Raw genomic sequence first — 22,779 nt, 5'->3', positions numbered from 1 at the left:
GGAGAAATGAAAAGGCAGAATGAAGACCCAGTGTGGTCAAGTCCTTACTTAAGGAGCCAACATTGTAACCAAAATAAATAAATAAATAAGTAAAATAAAAGCAAGCGGAGCATTTGTGTGTCTCAATTCCATGAAACAAAAGTTCTGGGAAAGAAATATCTCACCTAGAAAACAGATTTCAAACTTTAGTCTTACAGAGTAGAATGAATTTATGTACTGCTTATAAATTGGAATTGTTAGTATAGTTGTGCAGTGACTTGCAGCCTATGACACGGCCTATGACACGGTCTGGCACCGTGGTCTCCTGGTCAAGATCTCAAGATGCCTGCCTCCATGGGTGGCCAACACTATATCGTTTCTTCTCCAAAACAGAAGATTCCGGGTACATCTGGGTGACAAGTCTAGCAGATGGAGACTTGTCTCAAGTGGCCTCCCCCAGGGATCTGTTCTGGCTCCTACGCTATTTAATGTTTACATCAATGACCTCCCAGAAACTTCTTCAAGGAAGTTCATCTACGCCGATGACATCTGCTGTGCAACTCGGGCATCCAAGTTCGACCTCCTTGAGGAAACACTCACGAAAGACATGTCTCTGATATCTGATTACTGTAAAAAATGGCGACTAATCCCTAGCACTGCAAAAAACGGTATCATCTGTTTTCCATCTACACCATGCCTCGGCCTTGTGTGAGCTTAATGCGCAGCTTGGCGATACGAGAATCCGGCATGAAGCCCAGCCAGTCTATCTTGGCGTTACTCTTGATCGCACTCTGTCATTTCACAAACATCTCATAAAAACTGCAGCAAAGGTGGGCGCGAGGAATAACATCATTGCAAGACTGGCCAGCTCCTCATGGTGCGCGAGCGCTTCCACACTATGATCATCATCTCTGGCATTATGCTATTCCACTGCAGAATACTGTGCCCCAGTATGGTTCCGTAGCCCCCATGTCCACTTGGTCGATTCCAAATTATATTCCTCCATGAGGATAATTTCTGGAACCATCCGTTCCACCCCAGTTCCATGGCTGCCAGTTCTTAGCAACATCGCCCTGCCAGATATTCGTCGGGATGTGGCATCATCTAAGTTCATTTCCCACATCTACCCTCGACCAGACCTGCCAATATACGCGGATATCTTCGCCCACCCTGTTCAACGCTTCACCCAATCTGGTCCCCTACGCCTACACTGAACTTCTCTGTTCCAGTCTCTTAGAAACAGAGCTGGCAGTTGTTAGCGAGCATAAATCAAACCACCATCCACTGCAAGGAAGCAAAAGATGTTTATTGACGAATTGCAATCCGGGCCGAGATGGAGACTGGCCGCAGTCTACCAAGCTCGACCCCGAACAGGGCTCAAACCACACAATTTATAGGAATTCAGAACACACTTGAGGAGGGAGTCCACTCCATCTTACAATCTATATCCAATTACATATTACAAAAAATGCGGAATCCAATCATTTTAAACCAAGCAAAAAGTGGGGTCCATACAAAGCGAAGCGTGGGCTAATTTCAAACCTTGCAAGACCAGACAACCAATAAGGCTTGACCAGGTATTAGGTCCTCACATCCCCCTACCATCATACCAGGCCATCTGGCGATCAGTATACCACTGGGGCTGTGCAGAGGTCCTGATAAGGCTGGCCCTCACACAGAACTTCTGCAAAACACCTGATGGCTTTCACTGATTAGTCTTGTTTCTCAACAGGGAAAGGGCAAGGGGTTTTCACAAACAGGAATAAGAAGGGGAACTTATAGGGAAAAAAGGAACTTAACACTAAACACTCAAAAACTTAACATCTAAACTCAAAAATGAAAAAGGGGGGGAACTTAAAGTTAGCTTGAATGCAAGGGGATTTTAAAGTAACAGCTAGTTACTGCCTGTCACATTCCCCACTAGTCTTGGCTGTAAATCAAATACTTGATTCTTCCTCACCTTCTCTTTCTTCTTCTGTGTCATAATCAATGTATCCCCCCGTCTCTACGTAGGTTTTGAGAAGCATAGTTTTACCAATTCTCCTCTGAATCATAGATACCAGAGTCTTCCATAAGCAGGGACCCAGAGTGATAATCAAAAGCAAAGCAATCATGGGTCCAGCTATGGTGCTAATCAATGTCTTAACCCAAGTTGGCCAGCTGGCAAATAGGTTTGAAAACCAGCCAGTGAACCAGTTGTCCTCGCTTAACTCCTTCCATTTCTGGGCCCTGTCTTCTATTCTGGCTTTTACTTCACTCAAAGTTTTCTTTATTAGCCCAGAATGGTTTGCATAGAAGCAGCAGGCCTCATTGAGAGCCACACATAAGCCTCCCTGTTTCAGGAAGATCAAATCAAGTCCTCTACGGTTTTGGAGAACCATCTCGGCCAGGGAGGTTAGCGACCCCTCTAGGGCTTCAATGGAACCTTCTAGTGTCATTAAATCTTTATTTACTGCTTGGTCCAGCTGCACTATAGTGGACTCTTTTGCTAACGCGGTGGCTCCAACAGCAAGTGACCCAACTATTGCAGCTCCTGCCAATAGGGGGACTAATACCAGGGCTCGCTTCTGCCTCCTTGGCCTGAGGTAGTGGCCCTCCTGCCTTTCTAGGTGCCCCCATCCTGCCCCACCGTGAGCATAGTATACATGGGGCAGGATGTGGACCAGAACACAAAGGCTCTCCTTAGGTAACCCATAAGAGGATATGCAGGGAGCCATACCTGAAGTACAGGCCCACCAGGTCCCCTCTGGAGCCTTTAAAAGAACTGCCCATTCCTGGGTTTTGCTAACCCTAATGGTATTATTGCAATTACCCTGAAAAGGAGAGAGGTGCAGCTTATAGTTAATAGTGATAATGCACGTTCCTCTCCCCTGAATATCTTCTAGGGTCATGTGGGGTTGTGTTCCCCACCTACACTCTGGGCCATTGGAATTTCCTGATGATAGGGTCAGCTTCTTAATGTTTCCCTTACTTGAGCCTATTTCTGCTATGGCTGCCACTCCTATGTAATAAGGGGGTTCAGGGTGTAGACACAACCAACAATCATGAGTTACATTTGGGGCAGAGTCATTTAAAAGGTTATACATCAGTTCTACTGACCTCACCAGCGTCTTCACTCTGGGAGGTACTTCAGGTGGGATGTTGGCGCCTTGTCCCACTATCCCAGTTGGCTCCGGGCTGCTCTGGTTTTCCCCAGCCTCCGCTACAGTCGGGGGTGATGAAGTGACCCGGGGGTCCTGACCCAAAAGAATTGGTCTCAAAGGTCCAATGGGGTTCTGGGACCATGGCTGCACTTCCAACTGGATGGTGAAGAAAGTACTGGGGTTCTGCCCAGTGAAATCCACCACCATGCCCCATGTCTTACCCTTTGTCCATAAGTCAGCATCATACCAGGTTTTAACTTTTATGCTCAACGGGTTACAGTCTCCTATGGTGCAAGAGCCTCCAAGGTGAGGCTCCCGGCGATGAGAGTTGCTGTCGTCATTCTGATGGATCCTCTGGAGTTCTATATAAGTATCAGCTATATGAGGGGCAGCATTTCTCGCTGGGGAGATTGTATAACATTGGGGTTGTATATATTCACGTCCATGAGATCCAGTCACCCTAGGAGGTTGGCTCCAGGGTCTCTGAGCGCAGACACTGAGCGGTCTGTCCCTCAGGTGGTGCTCTCTATCTATGGTGCTGCACCCTTCATTGTTGGTTATTTGGCTGGAATCATTCCTTCCACTCCAGCTAGAACTAAATAAGTCGCAAAGGTCAAAAACAAATATGGGCTGTCCAGAGGTGAAGTACTCAAGGATTACCCGTTCGTCTGCATTCATCAGCTTCCACACGTATAAGGGGGAGACTGCAGGTCGGTCGGCTCGGGAGTACCAGCCTAGGCAAAACAGGAGCACCGGGACTAGTCCGAGAGCAGTCGGACCTTCATTGGGTCGGTGGTGGGCACGGCGCGCCATCTCTTCTGTTTGTCAGCCTCTGGAGGGTCTGCAGCGTCCACAGCAAACTTCTTCAGGCGGGTGTGGTGAATCCAGTGTTGTTTTCCCGCAACTCTCGCAGCGGTTGGTGTGCTCAAGATTACAGTGAACGGTCCTTCCCACCGAGCCTCAAGATGATCAGGATGCAGTTTCTTCACCAGCACGGAGTCACCAGGCTCAAACAGAGGGACGATTTGGTCTCGGCCTTCCTCCCTCCGGGTTCCAGGTTTTACGGTCCGGACGGCGCGCCTGGCCTTCCCACGCACTACCTGAAGAGCCTGGAGAGATTCTAAGAAATTACCTCGCGCCACCTCAGCCAGTTTTTCAGCCCCTATCCGGGGCACAAGGGTAGGCAACTTGCCATACACAATTTCAAATGGGGTGAACCCAGACACATAGGGTGTATTTCTACTTTTTAGCAATGCAAAAGGTAAAAGGGAGACCCAGTTCCCGCCAGTCTCTATTTTTAACTTGGTCAAACTTTCCTTAAGTGTCCTATTCATCCTTTCCACTTGCCCTGAACTCTGGGGGCGATAGATGCAATGTAGCTTCCATTTAATTTGTAAAGTCTCAGCCAATTGTTGGGTGACCTTGGCGATAAACGCCGATCCATTATCCGACCCCAGAGAATAAGGGAGTCCAAACCTTGGAATAATTTCAAAGACCAATTGTTTTACCACTACCTGGGAAGTCTCCTTCTTAGTAGGGAAGGCCTCAGCCCATCCTGAGAAGGTGTCTATCATAACTAAGAGATATTTATAGCCTCCTGGAGCTGTAGGCATCTCAGTGAAGTCCACTTCCCAGTGTTCTCCAGGTTCTTCTCCTCTCCATCGGGTTCCGGATCTCTTAACCTGGATGGGGTTGGCATTCACCCTGGCACATGTGACACAGCGGCTCGCCACACTGTGGGAGATCCTAGGCAAACCTACTATCAAATAGAATTTATTTATTAATTCTGCTAATTTTTCTCCCCCGAGATGAGTGCTTCCACGTGCCAACGTTACCACTTGTCTTCCCACCTGTTGAGGCAACAGGATCCTTTCATCTGGGAGGATCATCCATCCATCTTTACTTGGTTTCCCTCTGAGTCTTTTGCCTAATTTTTCCTCTTGTTTTGAATAGTCTGGCTTTTGTCCTTGTAGTAGTTCCTTGGGTGAGGACACTACTAGCTGGGTATGGGTCCCCACTAGTCTTTTTGCCACCTCCCGGGCAGTCTTGTCTGCCAATTGATTACCCTTAGTGATATCTGAGTTATCTTTTTGGTGCCCCTTACAGTGGATCACAGCCACCTTCTCCGGTCCCCACACAGCCGCCAGCAAGGCTAAAATTTCTGGTGCATGTTTGATGGCTTTTCCTCCTGCAGTTAACAGTCCTCTCTCCTGATACAGTGCCCCGTGGACATGGACAGTGGCAAAAGTGTATCTGCTGTCAGTGTACACATTTATCTTCTTCCCTGCTCCCCATTTGAGTGCTTGCGTCAGTGCTATTAACTCCGCCTTCTGGGCTGAAGTCCCTTGTGGTAATGAAGCAGCCCACAGGACCTCTTGGTTAGTGACCACGGCTGCCCCCGCATACCTTACACCGTCTTCCACAAAGCTGCTTCCATCCGTGTAGAGGGTTACCAGTGCATCTGGCAGCGGGACATCTGTCAAATCAGCTCTTAGTGAGGTCAGGGCTTCCAGGATTTCTCCACAGTCATGGTTGACTTTGTCCTCCGGGTTGGGGAGCAGGGTGGCAGGATTCAAAGCTGCTGTCTGCTTGAAAGTGACACGGGGTGGGTCAAGCAACAGTACCTGATAATGTGTGATCCGGGAGTTGGTCATCCACCGGTCCGGGGGAGAGTAAAGCAGGCTAACCAGATGATGGGAAGTAACAATTTCTAGAGTCTGTCCAAATGTCAATTTAGTAGCCTCCTTTACCAGTAAATCGGTGGCAGCCACTGTTCGCAGGCATCCCAGCCACCCAGCTGCCACAGGATCCAGGCGTTTAGACAGATAGGATACAGGTTTCTTCCAGGGTCCTAGGGTCTGGGTGAGCACCCCCTTGGTTACCCCAGCACTTTCTGCGACAAACAGCTGGAAAGGTTTATTGAGGTCAGGGAGACTCAAGGCAGGGGCACTCACCAGGGCTTTTTTCAGTGCCTGGAAGGCCTTCTCCTCCGTCTCTGTCCACTTCAACGGCGCATCACCTCCTCCGGTGGCAGTGTAGAGGGGCTTGGCCAATTCTGCGAACCCTGGGATCCATAACCTGCAGTAGCCTACTGCCCCTAGGAATTCCCGAACCTGTCTTTTTGTGGAAGGGGTCGGGATCTTCAGGACCGTCTGGATCCTTCCCTGGGACAATGCCTGGTGGCCCTCCTTTATTCAGTAGCCCAGTAGGTTACTTCTTGGACACACAGTTGGGCTTTCTTGGTGGACACTCTGTACCCCAGGGCCCCCAGTACCTTTAACAGGTCTCGAGTAGCCTCTTCACAATCTCTCTGGGAGGAGGCAGCAATTAAAAAGATCATCCACGTACTGCAAGAGGCTGCACCCTGGATGTTCACCCCGAAAGCTAGATAGGTCCTTGCTCAAGGCTTCATCAAACAGGGTAGGGGAGTTCTTGAACCCTTGTGGAAGACGGGTCCAAGTCAGCTGTCCGGTCTCCCCTTCTTCAGGGTCCGTCCATTCAAAAGCAAATATGGGCTGGCTCTGGGGGGTCAGAGGGATGCTGAAGAAGGTGTCCTTCAGGTCTAAGACACTATACCAAGTCCGTTCTGGTGGCAAAAGGCTGAGGAGAGTGTAAGGATTAGGAACTATGGGGTGAACAGTCTCTACTCTCTTATTTACCTCTCGCAGGTCCTGCACCAGCCTGTAGTCATTTGTTCCAGGCTTCTGAACCGGGAGGAGAGGCGTGTTCCACGCTGATTTACAGGGTACCAATATACCAGCCTCCTTCAGGCACTGGATATGTGTCCTGATGCCTTGCTGGGCTTCTCGGCTCATGGGATACTGACGAACACGGGCTTGAGTGGCAGAACTGATTTAATTGCACCACTATGGGGGTCACATGTTTAGCTAACCCGGGAGGGTTGGTCTCGGCCCAGACATTAGGAACCTCCTTCTTCCATTGCTCTAGCAAGTCCAAATTGTTTACCTTTTCCAGGTCCCCATATAGCCAGTACTCCTCACTTGCTGGCATAGTGAGCAGGATCCGCCCACCAAGTTGCACCGTGGGTCCCTTATCTGCCTCAAATGAGACAGTTGCTTGAAGCTTATGGAGGAGATCTCTTCCTAGGAGTGGTTCCGGGCATTCAGGGATTACCAGGAAGGAATGGGTGATAGTCTGTCAGCCAGGGCCAGCAATTCTCCCTATAGACTTTGGATAACTCTTTACTTCCCCAGTAGCACCTACAATCTTTACTTTTTCTTGTCCAGTGGGCCCTACTGGTTGCTGAATTACTGAATGAGTGGCCCCGGTATCCACTAAGAATCAACTAACTTTCCCCCTACTGAGAATTTTACCCTGGGCTCCCGGGGGCTGAGGGAGCCCTGACCTTCCTAATCAAAAACCAATAGGGGCGCCTCCCCTTCCAGGGGAGACTTCTTAGTCTTCTGGTACTCCGGACAGTCCTTCTTCCAATGTCCCTCCTTCTTACAAAATGCACACTGGTCCTTCCCCAAAGGTTTGGTTTTCCCTAGATTCCTAGGCAGTCCCCAACTCTTCCCTCCTCCACTTTCCTTTTTAAAACTTCTTTTCCCTTCTCTGCCTTTTGTCTCTCTTGCCATAAGGACCTGGGTCATCTTTTTACTAAACTCCACCGTAGTCTTTGCCGGATCTTCTCTATTCTCAAAGGCTTTCTGGGCTACTGCCAGTAACTCAGAAAGAGACTTCCCTTTAAAACCTTCTAATTTCTGCAACTTCTTTCTAATATCTGGGGCGGATTGGGCTACGAACTGGAGAACGATAGCTTGCACATTCTCTGGGGCTTTAGGGTCTATAGGAGTCCAAGTGCGGTACACTTGGTAAAGCCTCTCCAAAAAAGCGGTTGGGCTTTCGTTTGCCTCCTGCCTACACTCGGTCACCTTAGACAGATTAGTAGGCTTTCGTCCAGCAGCCTGAATTCCTCTTAATAGAGTCTGGCGGTACCTGGCAAGGGCTTCAAACCCGGCACTTGTGTTCGGATACCATTTAGGGCGGGTTTGAGGAAACACCTCCTCCACCTCCGGGTCTGCGAGTGTTTCTCCCCGATGACTCTGAACCTGCTTCCTTCCCTCCTGCTTAATTCTCTCCCTTTCTTCCACCGTAAACAAAGTATTTAACAGTTGCTGACAGTCATCCCAAGTAGGTTGGTGAGTGTAAAAAACAGACTCAAGTAGGGCAGCTACTCCCTCTGGGTCCACTGAGAAGGGAGGGTTTTGATTCTTCCAATTATATAAGTCGGAGGTAGTGAAGGGAATATACACTCTTAGGGGCCTCCCTCCAGCGTCCGACTCCCCCGCCTCCCTTAAGGGGAAAGCTCCTGCTGGTGCCCTCTCGACTCGGGTGCAAAGGTCATCCCAGCCCTAGTGTGGGGCGGGCTTAAGGGACCCAAAGGGACCCCTGTAGTGGAGTCCGGTTCGGGAGCAGTGGCCTTAAAGGAGCCGGAGTAAGGAGGGGGGCCCCCAATCCTCCATCTACCTGGTTTCGGACGAGACTCAGGGGGGCTCGGGAGAACAGGATAGGAGGGGCGCTGACGCGTCCCAGCTCTCCTGTCCCCCCGTATCCTGACTTTCTTTTGGACTCTCTCTTCTCCTTGGAACCCTTCTGACACTCTTGTAAATACTTAGGCTTATCATAAAGTATACCAGCCCAAATATCTATGTATGGCATCTGGTCGGGGTGCCCCGGGTCCCCAAAAATCACATCTTGCACGGCTGCGCAGGTGCCTGGGTCCAGGCTCCCTTCCTCCGGCCAGCCCACTCCAAACATGGGCCATTCTCTGGCACAGAACTTCCACAGCGTGAAGACATCCACCCGAACCCCAAACCTGGCAGCCCTGCGAGAGAAATCTGGGAAATTTTTAATTAGACATTCCAGGGGGGAGAGAGGGTAGGTCTTCGACTGGGTCTGTTCCATTTCCCTGTCAAAATGGAATAGTAAGGAAACAAACAAGATAACAATTATCACAGCAGTCACACTAAGAACCACCTTTACTCGTCCACTCACTTGCTGGCCAGCACACAAAATGCTCTCATACGTTCTCCCACTCTCACACGTTCTCCCACTCTCACACCTTCTCCCTATCAACCCAAAGGGTGTCCACTTGGGACCTTCTCCCCTTTCAGGGATATGGGAGAGTTCTATTAGTGGAGACTCCAGTTTTTCTAGTCTTCAATTTTTAGCCTCTTGTGGTACCGTAACACAAAACAGGGGGAGAGACAAACAAAGAGACAGACCGCAAGTACTACGAGCTCGACAAGACAGATTACAAGTGGGAAAAAGAACTAACATCCGAAGGACGTCAGACACTCACTCGACAGTGCTCGCCTGGCCAGGCCCCTCGCGGGACCTTAAGGGGTCTTAGCTTATGGGTGACCGTATGATCCCCGGTCCAGGTCTCAAGCGAATTGAGAACCCCACTCAGCTGAAATGACCCCACAGACACGCAGGTTAGAGCCCACTCAAGCCCCGTAGCTTTTAGGCCATGAGGCACATAGCGTTCACACACACAGACACTTACAGCAGACCACTCACTCAGTCAAGATAGGGCAATTACCATTCCGGCCGCCGCTACTAAGAAATATTGCTAGTTAAGCCTTCGGGAATCACTGGAGAGTGGCTCCAGCCAGACCCCTCAGTTGCACTAACAAGCTCAACCTTTTCGCGAATTGCCAAAGTGAGAAAAGACAAAGAAGACAGACGAAGTGTGGCCACAAGAGACAAAACGCAGTTGGACCCTGTTTCAGATCCTTAGGGCGCAGATCCTATTTCAGATCCAGTTATCACCCAACCCAAGCAGCCTGGAAGTCGTCACTTCCCAGCGCTGCGGTCTGGGATTTCAACGCGGCGTCCCGCAATCCACAGACCCCCCAGGCCCCGCGGGACATGCACAAAAATCAAGCTGGCTTACCAGTCCTCCATAGGCACAAAACTGAAAACGGTACCGCACAAAATTTAGGCCTGACTTACCGGCGCCGGGCAGGGCTTCCAAGGCCTCCAGGGGTCCGGACCCGGGATGGGGCGTCCTCAGGAATTCCCGTCTGAGGGATCTCGCTGGGGCCTCCAAATGTTAGTGAGCATAAATCAAACCACCATGCACTGCAAGGAAACAAAAGATGTTTATTGACGAATTGCAATCCGGGCCGAGATGGAGATTGGCCGCAGTCTACCAAGCTCGACCCCGAACAGGGCTCAAACCACACAATTTATAGGAATTCAGAACACACTTGAGGAGGGAGTCCACTCCATCTTACAATCTATATCCAATTACATATTACAAAAAATGCGGAATCCAATCATTTTAAACCAAGCAAAAAGTGGGGTCCATACAAAGCGAAGCGCGGGCTAATTTCAAACCTTGCAAGACCAGACAACCAATAAGGCTTGACCAGGTATTAGGTCCTCACATCCCCCTACCATCATACCAGGCCATCTGGCGATCAGTATACCACTGGGGCTGTGCAGAGGTCCTGATAAGGCTGGCCCTCACACAGAACTTCTGCAAAACACCTGATGGCTTTCACTGATTAGTCTTGTTTCTCAACAGGGAAAGGGCAAGGGGTTTTCACAAACAGGAATAAGAAGGGGAACTTATAGGAAAAAAAGGAACTTAACACTAAACACTCAAAAACTTAACATCTAAACTCAAAAATGAAAAAGGGGGGGAACTTAAAGTTAGCTTGAATGCAAGGGGATTTTAAAGTAACAGCTAGTTACTGCCTGTCGCAGCAGTCAGCTGAGGTAAAGAACAAACACCTCATCACAGACCCCTGCAAGCGTCAACCCGGCTTTGACCTAGCACGTTATGATTGGGCTCTCCTCAATCGCTTTCAAACAGGCCATGGCCAGTGCGCCGCTATGTTCCATCGCTGGGGAGCCAGAGACGACCTGAACTGACCCTGCAGCTACAGACAGACTATGACCCACATAGTCAATGACTGCCACATCTCCAGATTCAAAGGAGGTCTTGAAACTTTACATCACACTCAACCTGATGCTGTTGACTGGCTACGGAAGAAGGGCAAACGCTAGTAGAAGAAGTGACTTGCAAGGACTGCTATGCTCCATTTTGCTGTGTACATAATAAATAGCCTGTTATTGAGCCTTTTTATGTAGCTGCTGCTATACAAATATCGTACTGACTCTCAAAACTCCTTTCTGGGAGATATTACTCTCATTTCATAGATGAGCTGGAGGCCTAAAAAGATTAACTAACTTGCACTGGAGTTTGGAATAGGCAGGGCATTTTATAACTTAAGGAGCTAACTTGGTGGTAACAGTAGCACTTGACTCTAGTCCAATTCACAATTGTTCTGTTCTACTTGCTTCTGTTTAAGATGCTGACTGGCTCATAATTACTTTAAACTTCAAATCCTGGCTAACTTCTATAATGTCAATATTGCTTGTTGTGATGCTTGTTTTCTTACAAGCCAGTGCAGCATAATGGTTGGGACTGGAGGGTTGGCCCTGGGTCCTTGTGCATGGCAATGTGTGCAGTCTACCAGGTTCAAGCTCTCAATCTCCATCACCAGGATGGAAACTTCAGAAGTGGTAGAATAGTTCTGCAGTTATCATCTCTCTATTTCTCTTCCTCTATCTGTCTCTCGCCCTCTATGTGAAGAAATGAAAAAAAAAAAAGGCTATTGGGAATGATGAAGCTGGGAATATTTTAGGACATAATTTCAGTTTGCTGTCCTGATACTTGAGATTGGAGAGTGTGGAAAGACCAGTTCCCAATCACTCACAAAGATCAATAAATACTATTGTTGTGGGAAAAGGACCTTTCTGATTCCAAGGAATTTAACAGCTCTTTTAGGAGAAGTCTGGTGGGCTTCTTCTTTAAAGCCAGGTCTATCATGGTAGTCACCACAAAGAATTAAAGGAATCCTGTAAAACAGGCGGGGAAAACAGTCAAATACACACACCAATGTATGTAGGCAGTGACTCCACTATTGTTGGCCAGTCTTTTTTTTTTTTATCTCCCCTTTACCCCCTCCGAGGTCATTAGTGGACTAGAGTGGCAGCAATTAAATTATTTTGCCATTGGTCCCTATAAAATGTCTTATTTTAACCTATTGGAGTTGCAGTTCCAGAATACTTTAATTAGCACAGGGCATTTCACAATTCATCTTATAATGGGCTCCTTCCTTCCTTCCTTCCTTCCTTCCTTCCTTCCTTCCTTCCTTCCTTCCTTCCTTTCTTTTCCTGGCAAGTAGTTTTTTTAAAAAACTTCCACTGGTGGGTAGTTTGAAACTCCTGCACTGGCTGACTTTCTCACTTCTTTGTGAAATGTCTTGATATCAAAGTTCAAGGTCTTTCTAGCCTTTTTCTGCCTCTGACACTATCAGACCTTGACCTCAGAAAAGGCAATCTGCAATGTGACTGACATGCTCAAAGATCAGCTGAATCAACCCTTGTGATCAATGGGGTTACCGATGTTGCAGTCAGATCGCCCTCACGTCTGGAATTAAAAAATGGAACCTTTATAGATGTGGTTAGTTAAAATGAGGTCATAATAGAGGAGTGTGAGTTCCTAATCCAATGTGGCTAGTTATTCATATAAGAAGAGCAGAAGGTTTGGACAGGGTTTGATAGTATAATGGTTATGCAGAGATTGTTATGCCTGAGGCTTTGAAGTCCCAGGTTCAATCCCCTGTACCACCATAATGCGCTGGTAAAAAACAAACAACAACAACAACAACAAAAAACCCAGAAGGTTCAGTGGCTGATGTAGTAGACTTGGGAGCATGAGGTCCTGAGTTTAATCCCTAGCATCACATGTGTCAGAGTGATACTCTGGTTCTCTCTTTCTCTCTCAATCTTCTTCTTTCTCTTTCTCTGTCTCTCTCATGCTAATAAATATAAAGAGAGAGAGAGAACAGAAGAGACACAGAGATAAAGAATGTAATATGACTATGAGTCAGAAATTCTAGTGATCCATATACAAGCCAGTGAACTTGCTGACAAACTAGAGAAACTGGAAGAGGGGCCCTTTTCCCTCTCCTTCTCAATCTCCCTCTTCCTGTCCTTGTCCTCCCTCCTCTCCTTTTCTCCTCCCTTGCTCCCTCCTCTTCTCTCTGTCTCTATTCGAAAATCTATCTTATGGGAACCAGGCGGTAGTGCAGTGGGTTAAGTGCGGGTGGCACAAAGCACAAGGACTGGCATAAGGATCCCAGTTCGGTTCGAGTCCCTGGCTCCCCACCTGGGCAGGGGGGTGGGGAGAGGAGTCATTTCACAGGTGGTGAAGCAGGTGTCTATCTTTCTCTTCCCCTCTGTCTTCCCTTCCTCTCTCCATTTCTCTCTGTCCTATCCAACAACAACTACATTAATAACAACAATAATAACTACAGCAATAAAACAAGGGCAACAAAAAGGGAATAAATATTTTTTAAAAATTTAAAAAATAAAATCTATCTTATTTACTAATGATATGGAGGAAAGAGAAAGGTTGTAATTCTGGGGGTCAAACTTAGGATCTCATGTCTGCAAGTTCAGTACTTCCAGGTCAAGAGGATTCTTCTCTAGAGGCACCAGAGGGAGCATGACCCTACTGTCACTTTGACTTTGAACTTACGTCCTCTAGAACTATGAGATAACATATTTTTATTGTTTAAAACCACCCAGTTTTTTAAAGTTTTGTTGTGGCAGCCCTAGGAAATGAGTATACCCATCAGAACCTCACAGTCTTGGTTTGGGAAACTCTGAAGTAGAGTCATTGACAGTCAACCCTTGACCAACCAATAAGATGAAATAATTAGTTTGTGGAGGAAGCTTTTTTTTTTTTTTCTGAATTCCAACAATATTTGTTTTATTTCTAGGAGTACTCAGCTATTTGAACAAATAATCTCTCTCTCACAGAAGTGGTGATTGTATGTATTCTGCTGCTGTTGCTCCTCCCTGCCTTATTATTTTTGTTGTTCTGATGATGATCAGTTTTTTTTTTTTTTTTTTTTTTTGTTGTTGTTCCTCCAGGGTTATTGCTGGGCTCGGTGCCTGCACCATGAATCCACCGCTCCTGGAGGCCATTTTCCCCCCTTTTTGTTGCCCTAGTCGTTGCAGCCTCGTTGCAGTTATTATTGCCATCGTTGACGTTGCTTTGTTGTTGGATAGGACAGAGAGAAATGGAGAGAGGAGGGGAAGACAGAGAGAGAGGGGGAGAGAAAGATAGACACCCGCAGACCTGCTTCACCGCCTGTGAAGCGACTCCCCTGCAGGTGGGGAGCCGGGGGCTCGAACCGGGATCCTTACACCGGTCCCTGCGCTTTGCGCCACGTGCGCTTAACCCGCTGCACCACCGCCCGACCCCCGATGATCAGTTTTGATGCCTCTAGTATGTCTACAGAAAAACATTGACATGAAGAGATTACAGAATCACTCTAACTCATAGATAATTGATCGTGTATGGACAGACTACTTAAATCTGGGCACAGCTGGTACAAGTTGAGAGATCTGGACATCTGACATTTGTTCAGACTGTTCCATGATGCTTCCAGGCTTCTGTATTTTTTTTATACTTAATGCCCAGGAAATTGAGTATTTTCATTAACAGCAAATGATCTTTTCTTCCTCTGAAGATCTTCTTCCTTTGTAAAGGGAGAAAGAACTGTGAGACATATAGAACCATTCTTTGAAGGGATTTTTCATACTTATTTATTTTATTTATTTATTTTCTTGATGTCAGAATTGGAGGAACTTCACCACTCTGGGATGACTTTTATCAAATAAGCAGAGCACCTCTGGAGGTGGCATAGTGGATAAAGTGTTAGACTCTCAAGTATGAGTTTCCAAGTTTAACACCTGGTATTGCATATACCAGGGTGATGCTCTGGCTCTCTTCCTCTCCTCGTTCTCATTGATAAATAAATAAGTAAATACTTTTTTTTTTTCTTAAGAATAAATAGGTAGAAAGACACCATTAGTACTGAAGCTTCTTCCAGTCTCATAGTGCTCTCATGTGTTATTCCAGGGGTTTGAACATGGGTTACACACGTAGAAAAATAAATGCACTCCTAGGTTATCCTATGGGAGTTTTTTTTTTTCTAGAATGAAACCATGGTTTAACTGTCAATTTTGGTCTTTGCCTGTGTCCTTTCATAGTTTAGTGTATCTTTGGGGTTGAGATCCACTTTCTTTTGGGAGTTCAAAAGCTGTCTGCTCTGTCTTTATTTCCAACATGCCCTCTACAAGGCCAGTGGAGGTTGTTAGAAATTTATGTACATTAAAAAATATTTTATTTATTTGCTAGAGACAGAGAAATTGAGGCGGAAGAGAAAGATAGGGAGAGAGAAAAAAAGACCCCTGCAACATTGCTTTAAAGTTTATCCCCTGCAGGTGGGGACTGGGAGCTTGAACCTAGCTCCTTACACATTCTCAACCAGGTGAGCCACCATCTGGCCCCTAAATTTACATATGAAGATCTATACATTGCTGCTAAGTTGTACTGTGTAAATCTAAGCTAGAGTTGCAGTATGAATTGTTGAAATACATTTCTAGGCCCAGGATAGAACCGATCCCATTGCTATGCCTATAAACTAAAATTTAAATAGCTTTCCTGTTCCGGTAAACATTCTATTTGACTAGAAATGTAGTCTATTTGGTCAATTTCCAAACACCAAGCTACTTCTGCACTCTATATTTGTTTCCTTGTTCCTCCCCTCCCCAAACAAAGCTTAGTGTATCATCCCACCCAATCAGTTATTTTCTATTTTTCTCTTCCTTGTTCTATTTTTTTTTTTTTAACTGAAACACTGCTCAAGTCTAGCTTATGATGGTGCAGGGGGTTGAAGCTGGACTTCTGAGCCTCAGGCATAAGAATTTTTTGCATAACCATTATGCTATCTACCTGCACCTTGTTCTTTATTTTTTATCATATAAAAACTTTTTGCCTTCTACTCTCCCTTCTCCCCAGTCTGCCCTGGTGACTTTTTCTTCAGAGAAAAAGAGAGAGAGGGAGAGACAGATAGTATGAGAAGGGTAAGAGTCCATATCATCAGGGACTGGGTGGTGGCTCTCCTGGTTGAGCACATGTTACAGTGCGCAAGGACCTGGGTTCAAGCTCCTTATCCCCACCTGCATGGGGGAAGCTTTATGAGTGGTGAAGCAGGGCTGCAGGTGTCTTTCTTTATTTCTTTCTTTCTTTAAAGATTTTATTTATTTATTTATTAATGAGAAACATAGGAGGAGAGAGAAAAAGCCAGACATCACTCTGGTACATGTGTTGCCAGGGATTGAACTCAGGACCTCATGCTTGAAAGTCTGAAGAAGACACTGAAGGTGTCTTTCTGTCTCCCTCTCTCTTCCTCCCCTCTTGATTTCATCCTGGACCACTGCAAGTGTCTTTCTGTCTCCCTCTCTTTCTCCTCCTCCCCTCTTAATTTCTGACTGTCTTTAGCCAATAAATAAATAAAGATAACTTAAAAAAAATATATATATATATCACCTAGGTTTCCTTCAGTGCTGTAGGAGTCATGTGCATGACAGTTCTCAGAATGGAGACTATGTACTTATAAAGTATGATTTTGTTTTTGTCACCTATATTGTCTTCTTGAGAGTCCAAAGTTTTATCACTGCGCCACCTCCCAGACCACACGTGTGGGTTTTATACCTTTATACCTTGGAATTTTCAAACTGCCTGGCACTTTCAAAATGTCATTATCTGGAAAATTTGCTGTCTGTCAGTATAACTTATCCCACTTCTCCCATCTAAGTACTGACCAGGCCTGACCATGCTTAGCTTCTGAGATCAGATGACATCGGGCATGTTCAGGGGGGTATGGCTGTAGACAACTCATCCCATTTCTAAGGGGGAGGCAGGAAGAGGGGGAAACAGTGTGCACAGGGATGGAACTGATGTGATAGGGAAGAGGAAGGGGTCAGGAGTGGGGAGAGAGTGAGAAATGGAGTAGAGACTAGAATAATATGGTCTAATGAGTAACATGAAGGTGGGAGGTGGTAAAAGGTGAGTTGAATTGGTCCAGACTGAGAACTGGTAATATAGTTGGGTCAAGAGTGGGTCAGGATTGGGCTGATGAATCTGTTGGGGACCAGCATTATACTGGAAATCATAGAAATCAAGAGGATGGGACCATATTTAGCTGGAGACCAGGGTGTAACAAAGAGAGGTTTTTCCACATTATTTGATAATAAAAAAATATGTAGCAGATTGAAGTTTTTCCAGTTATAAAAGATATGTGATTGTCAAATCACATATGGGGCTAAGTAAAATAAACTTTTTTGTTTCTTTGTTTTGCCACCAGGAAGTTATTAGGGCTTCATATCTGCATGATTCTACCACTAGTGAATTTTTTTTCTTGAAAGGGAGAGAGAAATACAGAGAGGAGATACACTACCCCACTGCTCATGAAGTGTATCCCCCTTCCATGATTCTTTCATTTAGTGTCCAGGAGCTTGAACCTGAGTCCTAGTACATGGTGAAGTGCATTTCCTACCAGATAAGCTACCTCCCAGCACCTGAAGTGGTCTTGATTTATTAAGTTCATGTCTCATGGGTTGGTCATCAAATGCTGATGTGGCCACCTCTCTACCTCTCCACTGGCTCAAGGATAGGGACTATCCAATTCATTTTTGCAGCCCCCAACACAGTGTGTGCAAAAAAAAAAAGAAAGAAAGAAAGAAGAAAGAAAAAAAGAAAGAAAAAAAAAAGGAAGAAAGAAAGAAAGAAAGAAAGAAAGAAAGAAAGAAAGAAGGAAAGAAAGAAAGAAGCATCAGGAAAACTGGCACATCTGGGGATGAAAAAAATGAATCCTTAGTGGGAAAGAGTTTTAGCCATTAGAGGCCACACCTCCTTTGACCCAAATGAGGTATCACATCTTTGCTTGTTTGGACTGACTGGTGGAGGTTTATGAGCTGCCATCTCATAAAGCCCCAGACTCAGAAAATTAACCATTTTCCTCAGCTTCCCAAGACTTTCCTAACCATTGCACCTCCGCGACTACCCCCCCCCCATCATTAGGTATCTTTGTCTTCCCTGGAAACTATCCATAAAGGCTTTCCCAAAGTAACTACTCACTGCAATGGAATAAGCCAGTAGCATGATAAGAATGACAATGATAGGGAATCTGGCGGTGTCGCAGCAGGTTAAGCGAACGTGACGCAAAGCGCAAGGACCAGCTTAAGGATCCCGGTTCGAGCCCCTGGCTTCCCACCTGCAGGGGAGTCGCTTCACAAGTGGTGAAGCAGGTCTGCAGGTGTCTATCTTTCTCTCCCCATCTCTGTCTTCCCCTCCTCACTCCATTTCTTTCTGTCCTATCCAACAACGACAACATCAACAACAACAACGATAATAACTGCAACAATAAAACAAGGGCAACAAAAGGGAATAAATACACAAATATTAAAAAAAAAAAAAAAGGATGACAATGATAAAGCCTGAAATGTCTCCCCAGGCTTGACATAGGGCTGATGTGATCATGTTCATTTTAGGGTTCAACCTGAGCAGATGCCAAAGCTTCACTGTTGACAGGAATACCAGGAAGGCAATGATGTAGTCAAGGGCAGCATCATCAGCTGCTGCTGTTTCACTGAAACTGATCTCCCTGTGGGGTAAAAAAATAGGCTGGATCTCAGAGACCATGAGTTCATGTGGGATGTGTTCACCCCAAGAAGCATGATCTCAGAGGCCACTATTTCCCACAACAGGTCAAGAGAGATAGAGCTGTCTCATTTTCCCCAGTTTGATGATGATAATGGTAGGTATGATGGCTATGATAATGGTGATAGTGATGAAGGTGGTAGTGAGGGATAATAATTATGACAGCGATGATGCTGGTGATGGCAAGGATGATGGAGATGGCTGAGTAGTGGTCATGATGATTGTGGTGATGAAGTTGACAGTGAAGATGGTGATGATGGTAAGGATAATGCTATGATAGGAATGATGATAGTGATGGTGATCATGGGGACTCAGCAGCCTGTTTGTGGTACAATCTAAGTTAATGGCTACAACGCATGGCAGAATGACAAAGGAGGAATCCTCCCAAAGGGCCAGAAAACAGAAAAGGGGGAGGGGTTCTGTCAATTTTTCCTCCCTGCCAGTAGATGCAATGTCTGCCTGCATACTTCTCTGAGTGTATGCCCATGCTGCCCTCACATTTGGGTGAAGGATGGGAGTGCTATCTAGTGGTGCTAGGTGAGGACCTAAGGAATCTCTTTTGCAGGGGCCCGGCAGTGGCGCACCTGGTTAAATGCACATATTACTACTTGCAAGGACCTGGGTTCGAGTCTCTGCTCTCCACCTGCAAGGGGAACTCTTCACAAGTGGTGAAGATCTTCAGGTGTCTACCTTTCTCTCCCTATACCCCCCCAATTTCTCTCTGTCCTATCAAATAAAAAAGAAAGACCGGGAGTCGGTGGTAGTGCAGTGGATTAAGCACAGGTGGCGCAAAGTGCAAGGACTGACTAAGGATCCTGATTCGAGCCCCCAGCTATCCACCTGCAGGGGAGTCACTTCAGAGGCAGTAAGGCAGGTCTGCAGGTGTCTGTCTTTCTCTCCCCCTCTCTGTCTTCCCCTCCTCTCTCCATTTCTTTCTGTCCTATCTAACAACAACGACATCAGTAACAACAACAATAATAACTACAACAACAATAAAAAGACAACAAGGGCAATAAAAGAGAAAATAAATAAATAAAATTACAAAAATAAAATAAAATAAAGACCACCAGAAGCGGTGGATTCATAGTGCTGGACCAAGCCCCAGTGACTGGAGGCAAAGAAGAAAAAAAGAAAATAAATAAAAATAAAAGGAAGATAAGGAGTCTCCTTTGCATTATTTCATTTGGCCTTTAAGAGCATAAAATGAGGAGGGTCCATGCTCCCAGAGGGATAGAGAGTGGGAAAGCTATCAGGGGAGGGGGTGGGATATGGAGATTTGGTGGTGGGAATTGTGTGGAGTTGTACCCCTCCTACCCTATGGTTTTGTTAATTAATCCTTTCTTAAATAAAAAAAATTTTTTAAAAAGAGCATAAAATGAGGAATGAGGCAAGTATTGCTTTTTCCATTGATAAATGAGGACATAGAGCTGGTATAAACCACACAGCTGGTGTCATAGTGATACAATGACCTAGAGGAATGAAAGTTGGAATGCAGGTGTACTTTATTCCAGAGTCTAGGTTCTTCTAGCCTTCCTACCTAGTCCTCCACTCTTTTTTTGTGCCTTTGCAGTTCAATGACTATGTGCCATTAAAAAACGACATAGACCTGTGTCTGTTCAAACAAAGGAGAATAGTTGTAAAACAAACTTATGTGATCCCAGGTTTGTAAAGGTACTTAATATAGTGGGTTGTCAGAAAAGTTATAAAGTATTTTTCTTTTTTTTATTTAATTTTTTAACATCTATTTATTTATTCCCTTTTGTTATCAATGTTGTTTTTATTGTTGTAGTTACTATTGTTGTTATTGATGTTGTCATTGTTAGATACGACAGAGAGAAATGGAGAGAGGAGGGGAAGACAGAGGGGAAGAAAAAGACGCCTGCAGACCTGCTTCACCGCCTGTGAAGAGACTCGCCTGCAGGTGGGGAGCCGGGGGCTCGAACCGGGATACTTACACCAGTCCTTGCGCTTTGCGCCACCTGCGCTTAACCTGCTGCGCTACTGCCTGACTCCCCATAAAGTATTTTTCTATGCAAAAATGCATCATGACTTTTACAATGGCCTAGTATATCTATATTTTATTATATGTGAATATAATACTATTTCCATAGACTTTACAACAATGTATATATAAAGTCATACATATGCAATATTAAAATTTTATACAATATGAACAAATATAATTTGTTTATTAAATGTAATTAATTATAAAATATGTATATAAGCCATGTAATTATTTATATGTACATAATTATTTATTATATAATTAATTTAATATATACTTAATGTGTATTCCAAGAAATTAGGGTGCTGAGTGATACCTCACCCAGTAGAATTAACATGTGACTGTGCTAGAGGACACAAGTTCAAATCCCTGTTCCACACTTACAAGGTGGAAGCATCTTGAGCAGTGGAGTAGTGCTGTAGGTGTTTCACTTTCTCTCTGTCTCTCTTTGACTCTGTCTCTCTTTCCCACCCTCTTTAAAAAAGAGAAAAGGTCACTTGGAATGGTAGAGTCATGCAGGCACCAAGCCCCAGCAATAACTTTGGTGTCAAAACAAACAAACAAAACAGGCCAATATGTTTCCTCTGAAATTCACTTAGAAATTTTTTTCTTAGTCTATATTTTCAAGTTTAGAAATATTGTCTTTCTTGTGAATTAAAAAAAAAAAAGTGTGTGTCCTGCCTTAAAGCTCATTTTACAGAGGAGGTCTTTCTGAACAGGTCCAAGAAACTGACACCCACCAAGACCTGTTACCTCAGAAGTCTTACCTATATAGTCCGGCAGGGACTCAGAAGCCCACTTAGGGCAGTGTCCGCCCCTTTCTGTTTCTCTCTCTCTCTCTCTCTCTCTCTCTCTCTCTCTCTCTCTCACACACACACACACACACACACACACACACACACACACACCTTTGGTATTAGCCAGGAACAAGTGAAAACCTTCCTACCTAATCTGTCTTCCAGATGCTTCCTGCTCCTTGAGCTAACTGGAGCTGCTGGTATGGATGGTTCCTTCCTCCTTTGTCCCCTGCAACAGCTTTTTCCTGCCTCTTAAAAAATATATACCTTACATTTCTTGCTCATATATAAAAAAATGGAAACTAAGAAGCCCATCTTTATGACAGCAATTTCCTCTAGTTAAAACAGTTTTCATTTTCTCTATGTGAATCTCTCTATTGCATATGAAACAATTAAAATAAATCTTTTAAAAATAATTATTTGTGGGGGAGAGTATAGGTCCTGGAAAAGGATGACAGAGGACCTAATGGGGGTTGTATTGTTATGTGGAAAATTGAGAAATGTTATGCATGTACAAACTAATGTATTTACTGGCAACTAAAAAGCATTAACCCCCCAATAAAAGGGAAAATGTTAAAAATAATGATTTTATGTTGATCTTTCTTCTTTGAGTTGCCATATCTGCTCAAGGTGAAATGTAAATAAACCTATAGTTAATAAAAAAAATAATAATAATAGAGAGAGAGAGAGAACAAGACCAGAGCAGCACTTCAGCATATGTGTTTGCAGTAGTGGGGAATCTAACTTGGGGCCTTATGCTTGTAATTACAAAGTTCTACCACTACGCCACCTTCTATGCAAGGGGGAGACTTTTAAAACCACTCAGGTAGTATTTTGAGAAAGACTTAAGGATGTGGGAGAGAGATTTTTCTGAAAGGATACAGGCAGAGCATGAGGACTGTGAAAGGAGAAGAACAAAGCTGGGAGTAGGTGGTGAAACAGCTCCTCTGGTTATGTTAGAAAAGTGGGAGACTCAAGTTGCTATTTGATAGCTCTTGACTGTGAATTGGGGAAACTCAGAAACTGTGTAGGATCTTGGCTTCTGAGTCTTGTGGTATGGCATGGGGGTTGAGAGGCAAGATCAGGGTCCAGACTCTCTAAATTTGCATTTTTAACTTCAGTAAGACTACTTAACATCTCCAGATATGAACTTCCTCTTCTGTGAAATGGAGTCCACAGAATTTTTCTCCTAGTGGTGTAAAGGCAAAAAACCAGAGAAAGTTCCTGACATAA

General features: G+C 45.2%; 1 protein-coding gene across 1 annotated transcript; it reads right to left on the bottom strand.

Moving 5' to 3' along the window:
- Positions 1-1,916: 1,916 nt before the first annotated feature.
- On the bottom strand, positions 1,917-3,800 carry LOC107522190 (endogenous retrovirus group S71 member 1 Env polyprotein-like). The gene has a single exon (XM_016185355.2). The coding sequence runs from the start codon at positions 3,798-3,800 to the stop codon at positions 1,917-1,919; it is 1,884 nt and encodes a 627-aa protein (XP_016040841.2).
- Between the last annotated feature and the right edge of the window lie 18,979 nt (positions 3,801-22,779).

This window comes from Erinaceus europaeus, chromosome 2 (assembly GCF_950295315.1).
Source record: "Erinaceus europaeus chromosome 2, mEriEur2.1, whole genome shotgun sequence".
Classification (NCBI taxonomy): domain Eukaryota; kingdom Metazoa; phylum Chordata; class Mammalia; order Eulipotyphla; family Erinaceidae; genus Erinaceus; species Erinaceus europaeus.
This window is presented reverse-complemented; position numbering and strand designations above follow the sequence as displayed.

Bases quoted from the DNA above. Each gene is read 5' to 3' on its own strand.
- LOC107522190 (XM_016185355.2), bottom strand. From the start codon at position 3,800: ATGAATGCAGACGAACGGGTAATCCTTGAGTACTTCACCTCTGGACAG.